At 36.3% G+C, this 20,174-nt stretch overlaps 1 protein-coding gene across 10 annotated transcripts in view; it reads left to right on the forward strand.

Annotated features, from left to right (window-relative positions):
• Positions 1–18,324, forward strand: part of LOC129744239 (serine/threonine-protein kinase 26) — a 332,751-nt gene extending 314,427 nt beyond the window's left edge. For 9 of the 10 annotated variants that reach the window (XM_055736659.1, XM_055736657.1, XM_055736658.1 and 6 more), the window contains 7 exons: positions 6,441–6,950; positions 7,022–7,167; positions 12,711–12,960; positions 13,025–13,432; positions 13,500–13,685; positions 15,322–15,500; positions 17,147–18,324. In XM_055736659.1, coding sequence (XP_055592634.1) covers positions 6,441–6,950; positions 7,022–7,167; positions 12,711–12,960; positions 13,025–13,432; positions 13,500–13,685; positions 15,322–15,500; positions 17,147–17,189 — 1,722 coding nt within the window. In that variant the 3' untranslated portion in view covers positions 17,190–18,324. Of the gene's footprint in view, positions 1–6,440; positions 6,951–7,021; positions 7,168–12,710; positions 12,961–13,024; positions 13,433–13,499; positions 13,686–15,321; positions 15,501–16,247 lie in introns of all 10 variants that reach the window. The other variant, XM_055736663.1, reaches the window with a different exon arrangement.
• The last annotated feature ends 1,850 nt before the right edge of the window (positions 18,325–20,174 follow it).

Raw genomic sequence — 20,174 nt, forward strand, 5'->3', positions numbered from 1 at the left:
TCATGGTACGATTGTTCATTTTAATTTGAAATTTCGTTTTTCATTTTCACACGAATATGAGATTTTTTATTCTATACATAGTTTATGTTGAAAAAGCACCTGAGTTTTTATTTACTAAAGAATAATCTTATTACATAACAATGATAGGAATCAAAAGAAATAAAAAAAGTGAAACTCAATTGTTTTTGCTTTTCCTTCTTGAAATTTTATCATAAGTTTTGACTCATATCTATTTTCACAAATTTTCATGTGGTTTAACTCGTATGAATTTTTTCACATAACATTTTGCATTTGGTAGAAGGATAATTGTTGAAATAAATATTTTAATTTCAAAATAAACCACTTCTTAACAGTTCATAAAAATAAGTAGATAATGTATTAGTAGAACGCTTTATAAAAAAATGTTAATACACATGCTTAGGTACATGAACATCAAAAAACAAACAGACCGCGCAACTTTGATTTTCAGACAAGGTTTTTAAAACTGGATTTCATAAAAGTCAAATTCCAGCCACTGATAATTTTCAATTCACTTTGACAATCACTCAAAACGGTTTCGCCTGGAAATAGTTTGTTTTCATTTGACAGTACTCCAGGTAGCATTGACAATCCAGAGTGCTGTCGGCCTTCTTGAAATGATTGAACACTGAAGACTTTCATTGTAGTATGAAAATCCAAAGTTTTCTTTTGACAGGCAGTGAAGCTTTTTGAGACTGAGCTTCTCACAACATCAAGTTTCATTTGATTGAGTGAAAAATGGTGACCCTGCTCAAAACACAGGCTCTTTAAGAACAATTCTAAAAAATAATTTAAAATTTATCCAACAAAAAAAACCAATGCAGTGTTCAAGCCAATAAAGTTTAAGAATACTTTAAATTCAGCAGATCTCAGATTTGCAAAGGAAAATTAAATTTAGAATGTTAATCAGAAAGAGCTGACATAAAAAAAAAAATCGAATTATGAATCCAAATTGAAAAAAGAAGATTTCATTTATGGATCCATATTCAATCCGAAATTTATTATTTATGCTCATATTTCAAATTTCATAACTCAAAAGGTAGAGCTCAATATCAAACTTCAGTTTAAAGACAGGAAAAGTAAACAAACTTTTAATCGGAGCTTCAACTTGAAATTTTTTTTGTATCTCATGGCATAATATAAAACCCATATTTTATCAAACTCAAATCTTAAAAATAAAGAAGTTACCATTCAATTTTTATAAACATGCCTACTTTTTGGCAAAAAAAAACCTATTTATTTGTGTGTTCTAAAACCGTGGAAGTCATAAAATCTCAATAAGGAAAACCGGGAATATTAAAATGGAAACTCGCTGGCCACCCTGAGTAATGTAATGTTTCCTGTCATGGTACAAAATAATTCAACAATATTCTTGTTGACATCCGTTGATAAATATTTTTCTAATTTGCAAAATTTAGAATTCCAAAATGCAATATTTTTCCTAATTTGAGAACATATTTAAGGTTCCCATTTTAATTTTTGCAATTGACTGAACAAAATTTAAATCTATATCTGATTCTATAGCAACACTGTTGCTTGGGTAACTTGGGAGATTTTTATTCTCATTCTACGGTTTCACAGCTTTCAAATAAGGAGTCAAAAACGCTAAAATAAAAAAAAAATTGAAAACTAAAATTTTATATAACATCGATTATCTTTTCTGGGGTACAAGTAAGGTTTGTGCTTTGTTCACATGAAATGTGCTGCAAGAATCAAGGAATATTTTTCATCCAAAGATATATTTTACGGAACTTTCAGTACATCTCTGACGAATTTTGAATGAAAAACTTGTCTTTCCCTTACAAATTTCTATACAAAATTAAATTCGTTGCACTTATTCAGGACTGAATGGATCGCTTCAAAAATTTGTATTGCTAATTATGGCAGCAAAAACGACCAAAAAATTTATGAGAGGTGTAAAAATTTAGGAATTGGAAATTTCCATACAAAACTTGCAGCTGTCTAATGCCGCATGCTTGTCCACGTAGAAGAGGGTAGGGGTTTGGATAATCTCCACGTGGACATACTTCATAAATATTACTCAAATTTATTTCAATGAAGATATTTTGATAGAAATTTTAGGAAATTGGCATTTCAAGCAAATAACCCAAACAATGTCCGCTCAAGTCTGCTCAAAATAATTTTTTTCTTTTCTTTCAAGCACACTGACATCAATTTTCTTTTCTTTTTTTCATATAATCATCTGATTTTTTCATGCTTTTGCTTAAATTTGTATATATGTATGTATGGGTCAACCATCGGTAGCAAGGTCCTGCCTATGTCTGTGTGGCTTGGCCTTCGAATTGATTTCTAGGTCTTCCACGGCCGATGGTTCGTCGAGAGAAGGCATCCAACCCTTAACACTAGAAGGACCGGCAAATTGAATATACCTATTCGGACCGTGACCAGTCAAAATGACTGGTAAAGGGAAATTTTTTTCTATCAAAATATTTTTAATTTTTTTCTTTTGAAATTATTTTGTTATTAATTCGATAAAATTTTTGTTATAAAATTGAAATATTTTTTCACCATGGGTGCCCGGAATCACCTCAGTTTGGCATAGTTGACGAATGTGTGTCTGTCATAAAATGCATATGTCAAATAATTAACAAAAAATTGAAACACATTATCAATCTAATAATAAAACCATGTTAGATGGCTATGGTTATTGACCATGGGTGCACGGTTTCACTTCAGTTTTGTTTTAGTAGATGTTTTCTAGCATCCATCGCTCTGAAGTTTTTCAACCCGATGCCTATAAATTATACCTGATATTGTAGGTTTTGAAGCATATTTTTTATATAAGTAGAGCAATTTACCATGGGTGCACGGATTCACCGCCATTCATCCAAAATCAATTTTTTTTGCATGTTGAAGGTAAAGAATAAAGACTTTTAAAGATTCAAATGAAAATTTGTGTTATATACATGGTTTTCCACTATGGGTGCACGGATTCACCGCGTTTTATTCAAATATTGGACTTTTTGCGAATTTTTAAATAGCATTTTTACAAATCTTAACTAAACCAAAGTCGAAACCATGTCTTTCATGTTGAGACATGATGATTTAAATAACGATTGTTATTTTAAGTTACGTTTTTTCATTCCTGAAAAAAAAATATTTTAATTATATCTAGAAATAATAAATTTATTTATTTATTATTAAAAAACAGGTTTTTGCAATCTTATATTTATCTGATAAGATCTGATCAACATCCAAAAAATTGGAGAACGGTTACCATGTACCGAGTGAATTTGAGGAATTATATGCATCAAGTTATGTCATGCGACGGAAAACAGTGAAAATAAAAATAATGAATCAACATTGTCAAATGTACACCTTGATTTGTTTTTCCTTAAAAGTTTTTTGATTGATCAATATTGCATTTCAAATAACTACCATATCAAACTCAAATATATTTTGTGCTCTGAAGCAAGTTGAAAACTATTTCTTTCTATATAATTTACAACGGCGAATTTACAGCTAATCCGTGCACCCATGTTGAAATATCTTAGCGCCGATGTGGTCTATCAGATAGGCTGGCGCGAGTCTAGTCTAGGTATGCCAGGCGTACTGGGTTCGATTTCCGGTATCGGCAAGAAAACACTTGGGTTCAAACCCCATAAGTTGCCGACAGGTAAGATGTGTTTCCACTTATAATAAGATTGTTCATTGTTCAATAAGAATGTTCAATCAGTTACCAGCTGGTCAGGTATATACACGGGTGCCGGAATACCTGTAAGTGAACTTCCATTGGATGTTTGTCGAACCTAATAATCTAAGAATGCATGTGAATACATACTTGGGCAGAAACTGCGGTGTATCCGTGCACCCATGGTGGACAACCAACATATAAAAAATATTCCGTGCACCCATGTTGAAATATCATTTAAATTATTCAGTTTCATAGCTGATGTCTTCAAATTTGAATAAATGAGTACACAATTCATAATTATTTTACTCATTCTTTTATAGTATAAAACATATTTATCACCTAAAACTACTCGATTTCTCGAATGGACATGTATTAAAACAAAAATAACTTTTACAAATCTTGATGAAATTTCGCCAAATTTTGACAGAAAGTTTGATTATAGTTGAGCAACAAAACGGACTAAAAAAATTGAGAGTCAAGTGCTTGAAGCGCCACACAGCGGTCAATCCGAGAACTTTTTCTACAAATTTTCATGACTTCGCATCGAAAATCAATGATTTCATTACGAATGACACACTCCTGCCCACCATAAATCAACTAAGGCTCATTGTCTTGAATGTAGATTGCATATGAAACCAAAAGCAAGCGAAAAAAATTTATCTTGTTTGAGTTATAGGGTTGTGAATTTTACCAGTCATTTTGACTGGTCACGGTCCGAGTGTTCATGGCGAAATTTTTCTCGCTTATTAAAAGAGCTATTGTAATAAAAAATACACAGTTTTGTAGAGATTCTAAATTCATGAAAAGTCGTATTTCTTGCGAATTTTTAGAGCGTAGTGTTTAAAAGATATTCAACAAACAAAGTGTCCAACCAGTCATTTTGACTGGTGCGGTCTTTCTAGTGTTAAAAACCTACAATGGTAGGCAATCAACTCCGCTTGCAATAATTTCTTTGGGTCATCCACAGATGCATTCCCTATGATAAAGATGGTAAAACAATGTAATATAAAATGTATGAAATATAATAAATATAATAATATTAAATATAATAAACATGCAATATATGCATTCAACAATTCGTGGGGCACAAGCAGTGGTGTCAATTGAATTTATTGCTTATCAATATCAAAGACATACCTCTGTTAAACAGCTAATGAATTTTTTGTGTTATTAGATACAAAGTTCGACAAATTTGTTCAGCGGTAAATTTACTTTAGAGAATTTATAAATTGGCACAAAAACCATTAGCAGGCTCGGTTGCATAGAAGAAACAAAAATGATGTAAATAATATTTAATTTTCCCATACAAATCTAAGGTTCAAATTTACTCATATATACGTAAGTTAAAAATTCTGCTAAAAATCATGGATGAGTTTTAAACCAAAACGAAGCTTTTTAGGCTCCAGGGTTTGAGAAATTTAAAAATGACCCCATATCGACTCAGTTTATTGTGCATTACTAATAAAAGCATATACTCTATTTTGATCAATTAGAGGAAGTCTAATGATTTTAAATCGATCAGTCTCTATATCAGTATATTTATCAGGCTTATTTAACTCGCTTAAAAAGATTCAGTTGAAATTTTGCTTTGATGGTCTAATTTTCCTTTTTTACTCTGGTAATTTCATAAAATAAATTTAATAATATCTTTTGCAAATTATTTTTGAAAAGTGTTATAATTATAAGATTAATCATTTCTTCAAGTCTTCACGTATTTTTTCTTCGAAACTATAGGATCATGATCAGAAAAGTGGAATGTGCAAGAATGTTTTTCTCCAATTCTTATTCTTATGCCGAAATATCCTTAGAGTGTATATAAAAACTATTAACAAATATGAAAACAAAATTAACTTTTCCCGATCTTATTTTGAGTAAAAACACTTTTATTATTCTGCTAAATTTGTTTATTTTTTAAATTGAAACGATGAAAAATCTGCATCTATGCAGTTTTTTTTAGTTTTTTTAAAACAATTTTTTTTTTAATTTATCTGGGTTTAATTTTTTTCTCATTTTATCAGAACATTTCAAAAAGAGGTCAAGTTTGACAATTTTCGTAAATTTCAAATAAAGTTTGAACAGAGTTCGTTTCGTTCCGAAAGCTTTATCACAAATAAATCTTGCCAGAAGAAATATTAAAATAATCCCTTATTCTCAAAGTTAAAAAAGCAACCACAAGAGCCGTTGTTTTCGTATGATTCCCTTTAAAGCTTAAATTTGTCCAATCCTATCAACATCGACAATGCATCACTGCATCTTATACGTAGGTACATGCACTTTCCACTATCATTCACCCCATCTAAATGATTCTGAGACGGCCGCCTCGAGCACTTCTTGTCGGGTGTGAGAAAGTTGTCATTTTTGCTTTATGTGAGTTAGTAGGTGAGCCAGCAAGCAGGTGGATTTAGTGAGGGGCCAAATCCCGTGACAGGCTTTTTGACTGACTGACTGACTCTTGGGCCAAAGCCAAGACGACGATGCTGACGATGGCTTTCTTGCCTTGAGTTTGCCGATTGGGAAACCAAGAATGGCAGCAATGGGGCTTCGTCCTTCAATGGTGAAGCACAAGATGCATGAGAAGAAAGCCACCAGAAGATGCATCCCGGAAATGAAGAAGGCCGGTTATGTGCATCCATCCATTATTGAATTCCGTTTCCATCTTTATTGCATGCCTCGACTAGATTGCAATTGGAACTGTATATTTCAATTTACTTTTTTATCCATTTTCGAACTTAAACTGTATTGAAAATCTTTTTTTTTATACTTGCAGGGTACAAAACTATGGATCATCATGGAATATCTCGGGGGCGGGTCGGCCCTGGACCTGATGAAGGCGGGTCTGTTCGAGGAAATGCACATTGCCATCATCCTGCGGGAAGTTCTCAAAGGTCTGGATTACCTGCATTCGGAGAGGAAACTCCACCGGGACATCAAGGCGGCTAACGTGCTGCTGAGCGAGATGGGGGACGTCAAGCTGGCCGATTTCGGTGTGGCCGGACAGCTCACCAATACCACCTCCAAGCGAAACACCTTCGTCGGGACGCCCTTCTGGATGGCACCGGAAGTGATAAAGCAGTCCATGTACGATTCCAAAGCGGACATCTGGTCCCTCGGAATCACTGCCATCGAGCTGGCCAAAGGAGAACCACCAAACTCGGAGCTGCATCCGATGCGGGTGCTCTTCCTGATACCCAAGAATAACCCCCCGCAGCTGACCGGTAGCTATACCAAGCCATTCAAAGACTTTGTCGAAGCGTGCCTAAATAAAGACCCTGAAAATGTAAGTAACCCTATCGTTTAAAAATTATCTTCTGTCATTGCTAAATTATTTTTTAATTTTTTTTTATTTAGAGACCTACGGCCAAGGAGCTGTTAAAGTTCCCTTTCATCAAGAAGGCGAAGAAGAATGCATACCTTATCGATCTGATAGATCGATACAAAAAGTGGAAGTCCCAGAAAGGGGAGGAGAGCGAAACCGAATCGGAGAATTCAGATTCGTAAGTGTTGAATTTTACTTATAACCTACTTATCAATTAGTTACCTACTTTTTGATTAAAATTGTCTCAAGCCAATCACCGAGGTCATATAATTTTCTAGCATTAATCGTATTCGTTTCTGATGAAAATTAAATTGTTCATCAGGGAAAAAAATCTAATTTATGATTGCATATCATCGTTCTATTCAAATAAATCTTTCCAACTGTTCACTTTATGAAATGAATAAACTTGTTGGTCGATAAATTGACGGAATTGAAGGAATAAGTTTTAGAATTTCAAATACATGGAAAAAAAATATAGATATATCAGTTAAATTACGCGTCTACTAACTAGAACATAAATATGGTTGTTTGGTTCTGACTCGAAAATTCTTTCAAGCTAACCATCAGACGAGGGTGCCACTCGGCAATTGTTAACTGGACTAGTGCCATGTTAATAAACAGAACCATTTTTGCAAGCTTGGGAGAACTTACAATCAAAGCCACATCAACGAAGGGATGTCCCCAAGGCGGGGTTCTATCACCTTTGTTGTGGTCCTTGATAGTGGACGACCTTCTAAACAAACTTGTATCCATGGGATTTGAAGTTAATGGCTTTGCAGACGACGTAGTTATTATAGTTCGAGGAAAACATGAGAATGTGTTGTCTAATAGAATGCAAACTGCACTCAACTACGCACTATTTTGGTGCAGAGAAGAGGGACTAAACATAAACCCTTCCAAAACTACTGTGATAGCCTTCACTATGAGACGAAAAACTAAACTACAGGACCATGAAAAACTAAAACCTCTAACATTAGATGGGGAAGTGTTAAACCTCGAATCACAAGTGAAATACTGAGGCATAGCACTAGAATCAAAACTATCATGGAAACCACAGATAGAGCATGTAATCGCTAAGGCTAAAACAGCTCTATGGCTCTGCCTTAAAGTAGTAGGGAAAAAATGGGGACTACAGCCGAAAATTATCTACTGGATATTTGCAGCTATTATAAGACCCTAAATCCTTATGTCTCCTTAGTATGGTGGACCAAAACTATGCAAATTACGGCCCAGAAAAAACTAGCAAAGCTCCAAAGACTAGCAACGCTAGCTATAACTGGCGCAAAGCGAAGCACACCGAATGAGACTCTAAATGCACTACTAAATATTCTGCCTTTACATCAATTCATTGAGTTAGAGGCGGAACGTAGTGCCTTGAGACTGTCCAAACACAAAACTCTCTATGAAGGAGATCTTACAGGACACCTCAAAATCCTAAAGAAATTTAAAGATAACTGGATGCAGCCCGTTTTCAACCTAGACATACCATACAATGTAATTATCAATGATAGGGGCGTGTGAAAGTCAGGTGGACCTGCGGTTTCTCCCAGATCCATCCTATTCTTCACAGATGGGTCAAAAATCACGAATTTAGTTAATTTTTAAGGTTTATTTTCGGTGGAAAACCTTAGATCTAAGTCATTTTTTAAGAAGATTTAAATTTAATTAAAGTTGATGACAAAACATTCAAAATAGTCTGACAACCTAGAAAACATTCCAACAAACGATTTTTGTTAATGCTGAAAGTTGTGATCATAATTCAAAAAAATATTGCAAAACAGAAAAACCTCATTTTCTCGCTTGCTCGTTTTTCCATATGGGACTGTTTTATTATTGGGTAGTAAACAAAGTCACACTGTTTTACAAAAAAAACAACTTAAAAATATTTTTTTTCAATTTTTCGCTACTTGGTGATGATCCAAAAAAAAAACACCTTATTATTCTTTAATGAATTTCCTAATCCAAATGTATGTTAACGGCTCAATTGAGGGCCACATTAACTCTGGCCAGTCTAACATGAACTTCCATGTTATCCAAATATAGATCTAGCTCGTTCGTCGTGGATATTGAAGTTGGCTGAACAATATTCGAGGTCTAGCCAAGTACCAGTGATATTACAGAACTAATTATCAAGTAGACCAGTGGTTTTCTATTTTTTTTCCACTCACCGCCCCCTTTTGTTGTATTTCGAGGTTAACGCCCCCTTCCGAAAAAAATAATCTAAGAAAATTAAAAACAGGATACATTACATTTAGTTCAAATAAATTTTTATTTTTATTAACATCCGAATAGCTGAACAAATAATAAAAACATCTCAATTTTTTAAATATTGTGGAAAAATTCTACCTTCAAATGAAACCCATTTTTGTCGAAATTGAACAACGACAAATCTTCAGTATGCTGGTCAAAAGCGGAGCGTAAAATAGGATAAGGCGCAATACTTTACCGGAAAGATAAAAAAACCATATTGATATATTTTTAAATTAAAATGGACTTGTTGAAAAAATAATAGGAGAAATCAAAACCGAATTGATTTGAAAAGGTTGTCTAAAGGCTGAAATCGGTTCGAATTTCCAATTTGTGAAACTGATTCGTTAAATTCACGGATTATTGTTTTTACTTCATCATTTTTCTTTATCCAGAGAATATTGAATGTTAATAAAAAAAAATCAGCTGGTGTCTAGATGCTTACTTAAAAAATTATTGAATTTTAAAAAAATCGCAAAAGGAGCACATTTCAGATTTTTTTTCAAAAATATTCCTAAAGAGTTCAGGATCCAGTAAGAAATAAATAAAATATAAAATTTCCCGAACATATTTTTAATCTAGAAATCATCCAGTTTGTATCGATAATACAACGCCTATCTTAAATCTTGGTTATCAAAATTCTTTTACTAATAAATTTACCATAAATGTTAAATTTTAAATATGAATTTGAATCCTGTTCAAATTTTAGCAGCATTGACGAGTCTTGAAATTTACATAAATTCCAACAATTCAGTTTCAGCAATTTTATTGATAAATGAATAACTTTGATAACTTAACCATAACAAATTGCACACGGCAGTGCCCCAAATTTGTATGGGGAATTCAAAACCTGTAAAATGCTATGTGCTGCAGGCTAAAATTGATCCTAGGCCTAGTGCAAGATCTCATGCCAAATTTGGGCCAAATTTTTTATCTCAACTCTAATCGAAATGTGGTCTTCAAATGAAATATGTGTCATAATTTGGGTTTTAAGAAAACCCGAAATCGGCCGGAGGGGATTAAAATTATTTATGAAAAAAGCGGCTTTTCAAGTTTCTCCCGAACAAAATGTTTCAAAATCCCATACCAACTTGAGACTCGTTGAGCGACCCCTTCCCGTGATCCGATCTGGCCCAAATTTGGCATGAGATCTTGTACTAGGCCTAGGATCATTTTTAGCCTGCAGTGCATAACTTTTTCAAAAGTCTGGTCATTTAGGGCAACCCTAAAGTTTACTTATATTCAATCAAAACCATAATGTTCGCATCAAGATCAATATGATAAATCTTATATTTCTAAGCACTCGAAAATGACGAAAAACATTCAATAAAACTCAAAAGCAAAAGCAAAAACAAACAAAAAACTAAAAATGTCAAAAAAATCTTAAAAAAGATATAAATTAATAAAACTAACCAATATTATCAAAATAACAAACATTCTAATCGTAACAATAGTAGTTCTCATTGTGTCTTAAAAATGTTAAAAATTACAAAAATGACTAAAAATTATCAAAAATGGATGAAAAAAGGCCTTAACAATAATAACCATAGTTTACTTTTAGTAATAAGTGAGAAAAAATTGATGAGCAAGGTTCGATTTTGGCAACACAAAATTTACGAGCGTGTTGCCAATATTCCAACCAATGCAACAGTTTACACCTCTTTTTCATGGGTTAGTTTTTTTTTCTAAATCTATCTTTATAATTTTTGCCAGCTCACCACTACATTGAAAAGCAAAAGCAAGTATGCGCAGTATTAAATTCACGCTATGAGAGTAACTAGCTTTATTCCCATCGTTTCTAATACTGTTGGATTAAAAGAAATAAGAAGTCGAAGTTTGAGAACATTATGCGTGCTCCTTTATTTAAACTCAAAATTAAGTAGTTTTGGTTCAAAACAGCACTTCAGTGGCAGCCCTCAACTTTGAGTTCGACTGGGCAATCGCAAAACTAAGTTCAGATAGGACTCTACTAAGTTCGGCAGCCGAACTCAAATTGATCCTTTTTATTCGAGGGTTGTTTATTTTTTGGGAATTAAAGGATGGTAAAAATTTTTGTACCCGGATGTTGCTGTTACGGTACATTGCATTGCAATTACAGATCGGTGGAAAGTTTTGACACTCCCGGTCAAGGAAAACTTCCGAATGTTACTTTCCACGGGAAGTAAAAACATTCGGAAGATTCCGGACATACCGAGCCGCTCACCATATGATGACAATGACGGACAGAATTTTTCGCTTATACGGTGGTCATTCCATTACGAAGTTCCTTTATAGTCTCCCGGTAATTGTTCCGGAACGACAAAATTTTTCGTTATGTTCGTTGATTGCTGCCCCGGTTAGAAGTGAACTCGCTAAGTGTTTTCAGTCCAACAAAGAGAGTTCAATTTTTAGTTCATAAGGTAGAACTCAGCTTTACTCCTTCGCCGAAGGGAAAAAAGGGATCAATTTAGAGTTCGCAGTTCGAACTCCGTTTTGAATCATCGCAAGGAGGAAAAAGAGTATTTAACTTGAAGTTCATAGAATCGTACTAAGTTTTGAACCTCGGTCATACTTAATTTATAAATAAAGAAGCGTGTGGATGGCAATACACTTTAGCCGGGCAATTTCGGGTTCAGTTATTTATTTTACCGACTGTTTATTTACCGAACTTTCACAGTAAATAGGTAAACATTACCGGTAAATATTTCCGGTTGTTCCTCAGAACTCAGTAATTCAATAAGAATTATCGAACACCTGTTAAAAAACTACCTACCGAATGTTCTGTTTGAATACGCAGCATTGGTAGCATTGCAGAAATAACTATCGAGCACCAGTTACCATTGTAGATTGTTCAGTGAAACTTTATTGTCTCATATACAATAACCCCTTTGTATTGTTACAACCATTTGAATTTTTTGAGAATTATTTAATAATTTTGCCTAAATAGTAGCAGTTTCACTTCGAACAATTAGGAATTTAATCTTCACATCCTGACTGAAGTGATTATCAATATAAATCGACGATTTAGTGAACTTTGGAGAATTTGATATGTGATTTTTTTACAAGAGAAGTTATGTGGCCCAGATTTACCTTTAGGTTGTATGGTCAATAAACACGAAATCGAATTCTGGAGTAAAACTAGTCATAGCACTCATAGCAACATACATCATCCCCTGAAAAATATTGGGGCCTATTTTCAACCCAAACAGTACTCTTGTAAATTGATAATGTTTAGATGAAGATGAGGTGAATACTCGGTAATCTTGATCTCGTAATGTTGTTCTGGAAATCGGCACACGATTACATGACCTTCGATTGGTGCTTGAGAACCAGCTTTTATTTTGTATTGAAATACCAGCTCATGGTTGCTTGAGCACGCTGCAGTAACGATTGCTGGAGATGATTTACAGGGCCTCATATTCAGAATATTCCATCTTTTTCGAGAAATCATTAGGAAGCGTTTTAAGATGTCCTCTAATATTCTACTCCTAACAGTGAGGAATCAAAGCCGGACAGCGATCTAGACGAACCGTGGATCATGACGGTCAAGGGGATGCCTTTCAACAACTTCAACAAGAATGCCATGGAGGACCCGCTGGGGTCCCCGGTGAAACATAACGGTACCAGCAACAACAGCAACAGTAACAGTTTGCTAGCCATGGGCAACGTGAGGGAGCGGGATCGGGACCGGGACCGAAACAGAGACCCGGACAACAATCTGAACCAGCAGCATAAATCCAGTCAGGTAAGAAGGGTTGGAACAATTTCATGGTTTTTGTAGAATTTTAATTTGTTTTTGATTTCGGCAGCCTCGGACCCCCACTTCGCCATCCCATCAGTCCTCGCAGCAGACCTCTTCCTCTGCGCTGATTTCCTCCGGCAATAGCAACGCCAACAGCCAGAACAGCAACTCCAACAGTAACAGTCGAGGAGCCAAACAGCAGCAGCATAGTTCTTCGATGGAACGGGAACGGGATCGAGAGCGGGACCCGATGTCCATGTCTCCCCAGAAGGAACACGTCGTCGGTCACTATCCGAACGATCGGGCCAGCTTGGAACGGCAGCGGGATAGCGAGAAGGAACGGGAACGGGACCGAATAGAGCGGGAACGGGAACGGGATCGGGATCGAGAACGCGAACGGGAACGGGAGCGAATCGAGAAACGCGAGGAAGCAGAACGGGAACGAGAGAACAAGGAAAGGCGAGCTTCCAAGGATGTAAGTTTACTGGTAAGGTTTAGGACCTAACAGTTGGGATAAACTTTCGGAATTACCCTGTTTTTAGGTGCAGAACCACTATCGGAGCGACGGTAACGAGGAAAAGATCATCAGTTTGCGGCGAGACCGCGAAACCAGTCATAGCAATGGAAATTCTAGAAGCAGTATTACGAATGTAAATAACAACTCCAAGAGTAGCAGTCGGACGAACAGTGGGTGCCTCAAGTCAATCATATACCCGTTGCTGTCGGAGGTAAGTTTAATTTTCTTAGTACTACTTTCACAAGGTTTGAGGTATTGCAATTCCCCAGTTTTTTCTCACCGTAGCAATCGATGGGACAAATAACAACATACACATTATTAATCAATAATTAGATATGTAACCATAGGGATGGTTTAACTATAAATAGGATAGAAAATAAAGTATTCCAAGTTCAACCCTCAAGCAGAACAAGTCTCTCTTTTCCACTGCCCAAGTGCTGCACAACAGGTTATGGGCCCAGCACTAGCAGAAAGGAGAAAAAGCGGAATCAAAAGTGGCAAAAAGAGCCAGCGCTGATGGAAGGACAATAAGCCGAAGCGACAACGAGCCAGAAACCTTTGGAAGGTCATCGAGACAGGAACTAGAACCATTGAGAGGTCGTTGTGCTGAGGCCATGGGAAATTCGAGGAGCCGGGAACCGTGGAAGGTTGTCGGACCAGGAGCCAACTGGAGGGTCAACAAACCGGGAAGCACGGTGGAAGTCGACAAGCCAGGAAACACGAGATGTTTTCGGACAGGTGCCATAGATAATTGTTTGGTCGGATTCATTGGAGGCGGACCGGAGTCCATAGTTAGGTCGGGGAGCCGAGAGCCAAAGGAAGGTCGTCGTGTCATTGGTAAGGTGTCGAGCCAAAAAAAGAGAGTCGAGCCGGAACTAAACAAGATCGTCGAACCGGTTCCATGGAAGGTCGCTGGGCTAGGACAACGAAGCAGTCGTCGGGTTAGGGAAGTCGTTGGACCGGAAGCCATGGAAGGTTGGTCGGCCGGAATCATGGAACGTCGTCAAGTCAGGCACCAGGTGGTGGTCGTCGAACCAGGGGTCACTTGTAGACTTGCGAGCGGGGCACCACGGAAGGTCGCCAAGCCGGTTCTATTGAAGGCCCGAAAGCCATGTGGAGGTCGTCGTACTGGAACCACTGGGAGACGCACTCCTCAGAAAAGGCTTCGAGGCGAAGGAGAAAGCTTCGAGCCGCAGCAAAGGAGTCGTGACCAGAAGCCAGATAGAGGTCGCCGGAGCAGGGATCATGAAACGTCGTCGAGCCAGGAATCATGAAAAATCGACTGGCTGGAGCGACTAGTAAATCGTCGTACCGGAAGCTAGAAGTAAGGTCATCGAGCTGCAACAGGGGCGAAAGCGTCGTGAAATCTTTAGGAGTAGCCGCCAAACGCAGGAAGGAGACTGCGAATGTACATGTTAAGGAGGAGTGTTAATATTTGTCTCATTGTAGCAATCGATGGGACAAATAACAACATCAGAATGGGGGTAGGCTTAATAGCGGCACGTTATCCAAACATACGGGAAAATTGTGCCTTAAAAAAAATGATCGGCACTCCACGGGTAGAAATGCGAGCCTCGAGTCATCAATATGAAAAGTCGGATCTTAAGTCTCCGGAGAAGATGATAGGCATTGAGACCTTGAAGCCTCGTTAAGTTTAGGAATCGTAGAGTATATGCCGATAGAGGATTTGTCTATGAGTATTGCCATGGAGCATCCTTGCTCGTTTTTAATTTTAGACTGCTATGCTGGAAGGGGCAGAACCCTCGTTTTTCGACTTTCTTACTTTAAATTCTGAACTTTAACTAGCCTTGCTCATGTATAACATATTATCTTTCTCTTCATTACAGATGCAGCGAAGCTATTCCAGTTCCAGCCACGCCGAGCTGGGTGACCTACGGGTGGCGTTTGAAAAGGCGGAACAGACTTGCCCGGGCGTGAACGACCTGTTTGTCAAGGAGATCATCCACAAGCTGGTGCCTGGATTCTCGGAAACCCGCATCAATACGCTTATCGACAAAGTGACGCGGTAGGTGGTTTTTCCCGATTCAAATACAGTTTTTGGGTTGTAAGGTGGTCGGTAAGGTAGATTCTAAACAAGTTTAGAAATCGGTATCGGTTACTGCAACCAAGGGAAAAACAAATCATTTTTAAGCCGGAACGACCACCAGTGTCCTCCGCTGGTCAGGAACCTAGTAGTCGATAGTTAGTTGTTGATGTAAAGAGCAGCGTTTGCTGCGGAAGATGATCGGATTCATGGTGCTGGATAACATGTATAAAACATTTAAATTAACAGGAACCAAGGCTATTCCTTATTTAGTGAATTAATTTTAAACTGTTTCTTCATTGTTTTTTTTGCGTACGATTAAAACCATTATTTTATTGAACTCCAACTAAATACTTCATTGTTATCTTCGCTGTTGTTAGCCGCCCGTCAATTTCCGCTGGACAGAAAAATGACGAATAGTCCGGTGGTGGTCTTTCAGCAATGGAACACTTTGCTGCCTGGCTGGTCGTTTTGTAAACTGAAATTGTTGCCTTCCATTTAAAAAAAAAGTCAATTTATTTGTAAAATATTCTCAATCTTATTGATAACACCTTTTATCAATACAACATTTTACTAACCTGTCAAACTAAGTGGCTTTAAAATCAATCTTATTGTCCAGGTGATGTTTGGTGGTGGTCTTTTGTAACATTTAAAAAAAGGAAAACGGTCTCCAGGCTACAGACCAGAGTGTTCCTTCTGTTTTCATGTTCTGTTTTTCTGTAATTGCAGCGACTCCAAAGTGAAACGATAAGGTGATGATGAAGTTTGTGATGCTCCCATTTCATTCAATTGATCGAAACATTTTGGGGAAGCCCGTCGCTAGAGTGTGTGTCTGTGTGTGATTCATTGCTTTGTGTTTTCGTGATTCAGTCTGTCCCGCGTTAAAGAGTGGCCTGGTACACATGTCATTACGATCTCGGTACTCCGGAAGTATCGGGAAGCATTTTGGGAAGCCCAAAAAAAACTTTCAATAGCTAGGAAACGCGTTTGGGGTTGAGAGCCTCCTAAATGAGACAGCAAATCGTAAAGCCATCGAACGGTTCATCAATCTGTCGCGCGGGAATCCGATGGAAAGTCACAGCGAGTAGTTATCAGTTATTTTCTTTGAGATCATCTTTAATCAATATATGAAAGTCTAAATAAATCTGTATATATTTTTGGACGATGTGAAGGTCACAAGAGAAAAAACGGTCAAAATGCGAGATGATTCATGAGATATTTATTGTTTTTACTATTTTTGGGATATTTTAGTTAGTCTGTATTCACATTAGCTTGTTCAGTAGTATTATTACGTAGTGCAGAAGCAAACAGAAACTTGTACTGTATCTTTCTTAACCTAGCCCAGATCCGAGGACGAAAATCAAATTCAGCCAGGCCGGAATGCAAATTGATAGGCATTGAAAACTAATGACAATATAACTTTTTCCCAAGGGTAAAAAGTAAAGTAGTGGATTGAACCAAGTATTTTTGTTAGGAAAAGGCAAAACCGTAGGCATTTTTAATTTCCAAATCTTTCTACTGTACAAATTTTTATCTTATTTTCCTGACTGTAGTTGATTGATTTCTGTTTGACTAATGATTGGCTGATTGCAAAAAGTTATAGTTGTTTTAATTTTTCTCCCCTATAGACGAACCCCTTCTTCATCTTCCAAGATGACCGTCCTTTACTAGAAACAGAAAGAAAGGAAAACATCTGAATTGTTATTCAACTTTTTTTTGGTTATCGCTATTCTCACCTCCATAAAATGCCTACAAAATTTATCACAATTTTATTGATGTCTGTTGTTGAAGCATTTGTTTTATTTATTTATTGTGCATAAATTGTTTGTATTGTTCGAATCGCTTTGATTAAAAAAAAAACTTGTCCAATCATCAAACATAGTCACAAAGGCATCGGAGGAAGTATTTTCATTTGCTCCTCCAATCACAGTTTCTTAACAAGTATTTAGCAATCGCGGAACAAATGGTTTTGAAAACGTTTCGTAAAGCTTCCGGCGACGTTGAAAAACAGAAACAAAAAGGGCTTGGCCGGTTAGAAAGTGATGATTATTTTATTGTTGTTACAGTAAATCGGAGCTACTTTTGCTTTTGTAATTTAGAGAGATTCCACTCCACCTCAACACAGAAGGAAAGTCGATAAGGCAATTGACTGGCATAATCGCAAAACCGTCAAGTGGTAACTGTGAATAGATAGAAAAACTAAAACTAAATTCGGTTTGAATACGGATCGATTAGGAAGGATCGATGGGTGGTGAGATTACGGAGTAGTCGGAATTCTACAATATTTAAATAAAAAGATAAACAACACTAATTTAACTAGGTATTTAACTAAAACCAACACAGAAAAAAATCTTGTTTTCCTACCATACTACAAATCTTTGAAATGAATTAAAACAAAAATTATTTTACAAAAAAAATCTCTAGGATACCAGCCCCCTAAAAACTCTAAAAACAGCATACAATACGACTTTGATTAATCAGGTACTAGATTTGGAAGGAAACAAATAGATACAGAATAAATAAATCCAATCCCGTTGTTGTAATTGAACAAACCGAAAGCCACTAACTGATAGACTTGATCCCATTTGGATGGAAGCAGGAAAAAAAAAAACCATAAAACGACAGTCGATCCGATCGGTATCGGTTCAGAAAAAAAGCAGTTATGAAAGTAAGAAACAGAAAATAAAACGGTTACGACGATGTGGTGAACTACTACAAAATCCTTGTTAACATGTACACGATTGACATTAATGAATTTAAAAATTGTAAAAAAATAATTATGAATAAACGAAATAGTAAAACAAAATATTCCGTCTAATTAAATGTTGTGAAATTCAAACCTTTTCTTCGATGTCCCGATGCTTCGATGCTAGTAAAAGTGGAAGGCTTCTTTACTTGCAGGATTGAATCCAACGCTAAAAATAGCATCCTCTCTTGGTGGCGAAAAGTTCTTAAAAAGATGACAGAAAATGAAATCAACAACATTGGCGGAAAATGGCATCACCTGAGTTTGGTTGAATTATGTCACTGGTTGTAATTGGGTATGCCTTGTCGCCTAAGTATCATTCCGTAGTAAAACTAGTTTTTCGATACTAAGGCTATGATCATTTAGTATACGGGCAGTTACAAACGTGTGTATTTTAAAAACTATTCATTTGATCGAAAAACTGTTTATGGAGGAAATGAAGGTGTTAATATGACATTTAATGTAAAAATATAAAAAAAATATTTATCAATGATTTCTAGAAATACTTAAACTTTTTCATAAAATCTATTTTTTATCTTAGCACACTTTTTTCAGCCATGTATTGATTTATTTTTTTTTACCACAGAAGCAAAACCTTTGCAAAATCATGATATTTTACACAAACTCATCTAGAAAAAGCAATTGAAATCTGGTTGGAACCTTTTCATGAGTGAGGCATCTCGAAGAATTTGATCTCTTAAATCCGGTTTAAACATAAATTGTTTTGTCCATCGAAACACATCTGTCACATTGCGCAAAAACCGGATGCACAGATTGCGATCTTTGGAATTGTTCATTATTAGTTATTTACTTGGTGTCTACTAGTCAGGCAACACTTTTTGCCTGCCGGAAATGGATGTTTTGCATTATTTAAGGAGTCTGCATTCAGTTATACTCAATAACCAGGGAATATTTACCACATTTAAGATCAAGGGTTGCACTCCGATGGTTGGTTTGAACTTCGTGTGGATCCTAAAGTGGCTCCTCATACTTCTTAACCATTTGGTCCGAAAAAATATAAAAAAAAAATCAACAGTTCATGAGCTTTCAAGTCAACAATGAAGAATTTTCGAGGCGCAAAATGCGTAAAAGGAGCAAATTTGTGCAAAATTATTTTTACCATGTCTTTTTGCATTGTTAATATCTCAAACACACGTTTACTTAAAAATCTATCAAAAATAGGCAAGATTTTCCTTTTCATAACCAACACAACGCTACTAGTTTTGCAACTAGTTTTGCATGTCCGAGCTCTATTAACGTAGCTATCACCGAAATAAAGTGCCCGGATACTAAATGATCATAGCCTTAAGGATCACCCAGGCTCTTGGAGAGAAGGGGGGTTGGGGGTTGATTTTCTAAATTTAAAAAATCAGTCAATAATTAGGATCGTAAATATCGAATATGTTAATTGTGGGGGGTGGGGTGTAGTTGTTGGGATGCAGTTGCAAATGAGTCACAATATTTCCTACACATTGCTTCTCCTTCTCCCCTTGAATTTTATTGATCGGAATCAGAGGTATTTTGAAAAATATGAGATTAGAGAAGAACTTTTAACTTTTTTTTTTCAATTTAACGGGTGACAACTAAAACTTTTGATTTTTTTTCGAGGCCCCACACGCTAACTTTTGGCTACCCCTTAACGAATACTTTTGACCCGTTATTCAATAAGACTGGGAGAACTCCTTTTTAAGGGTAAAGCGGCTGTACCCTTTAAGGGGTACTCAGCTTGATAACGGTTCATCGGATGAAAATTACCCCTTATTTGAAACGCATGTAGCGGATAATTACCCCTTATTTGAATGCCAATTTCAGGTGCAGCTTATGGGAAATATGTTTGCTACACGCAGCGAAAAGGTTTTTTATTTCAAAGGAAAGTGCCGCAAAAACAAAGGATTTTTTCCTTTGGTTTT

The sequence above is a fragment of the Uranotaenia lowii genome, chromosome 2 (assembly GCF_029784155.1).
Source record: "Uranotaenia lowii strain MFRU-FL chromosome 2, ASM2978415v1, whole genome shotgun sequence".
Lineage (NCBI taxonomy): Eukaryota > Metazoa > Arthropoda > Insecta > Diptera > Culicidae > Uranotaenia > Uranotaenia lowii.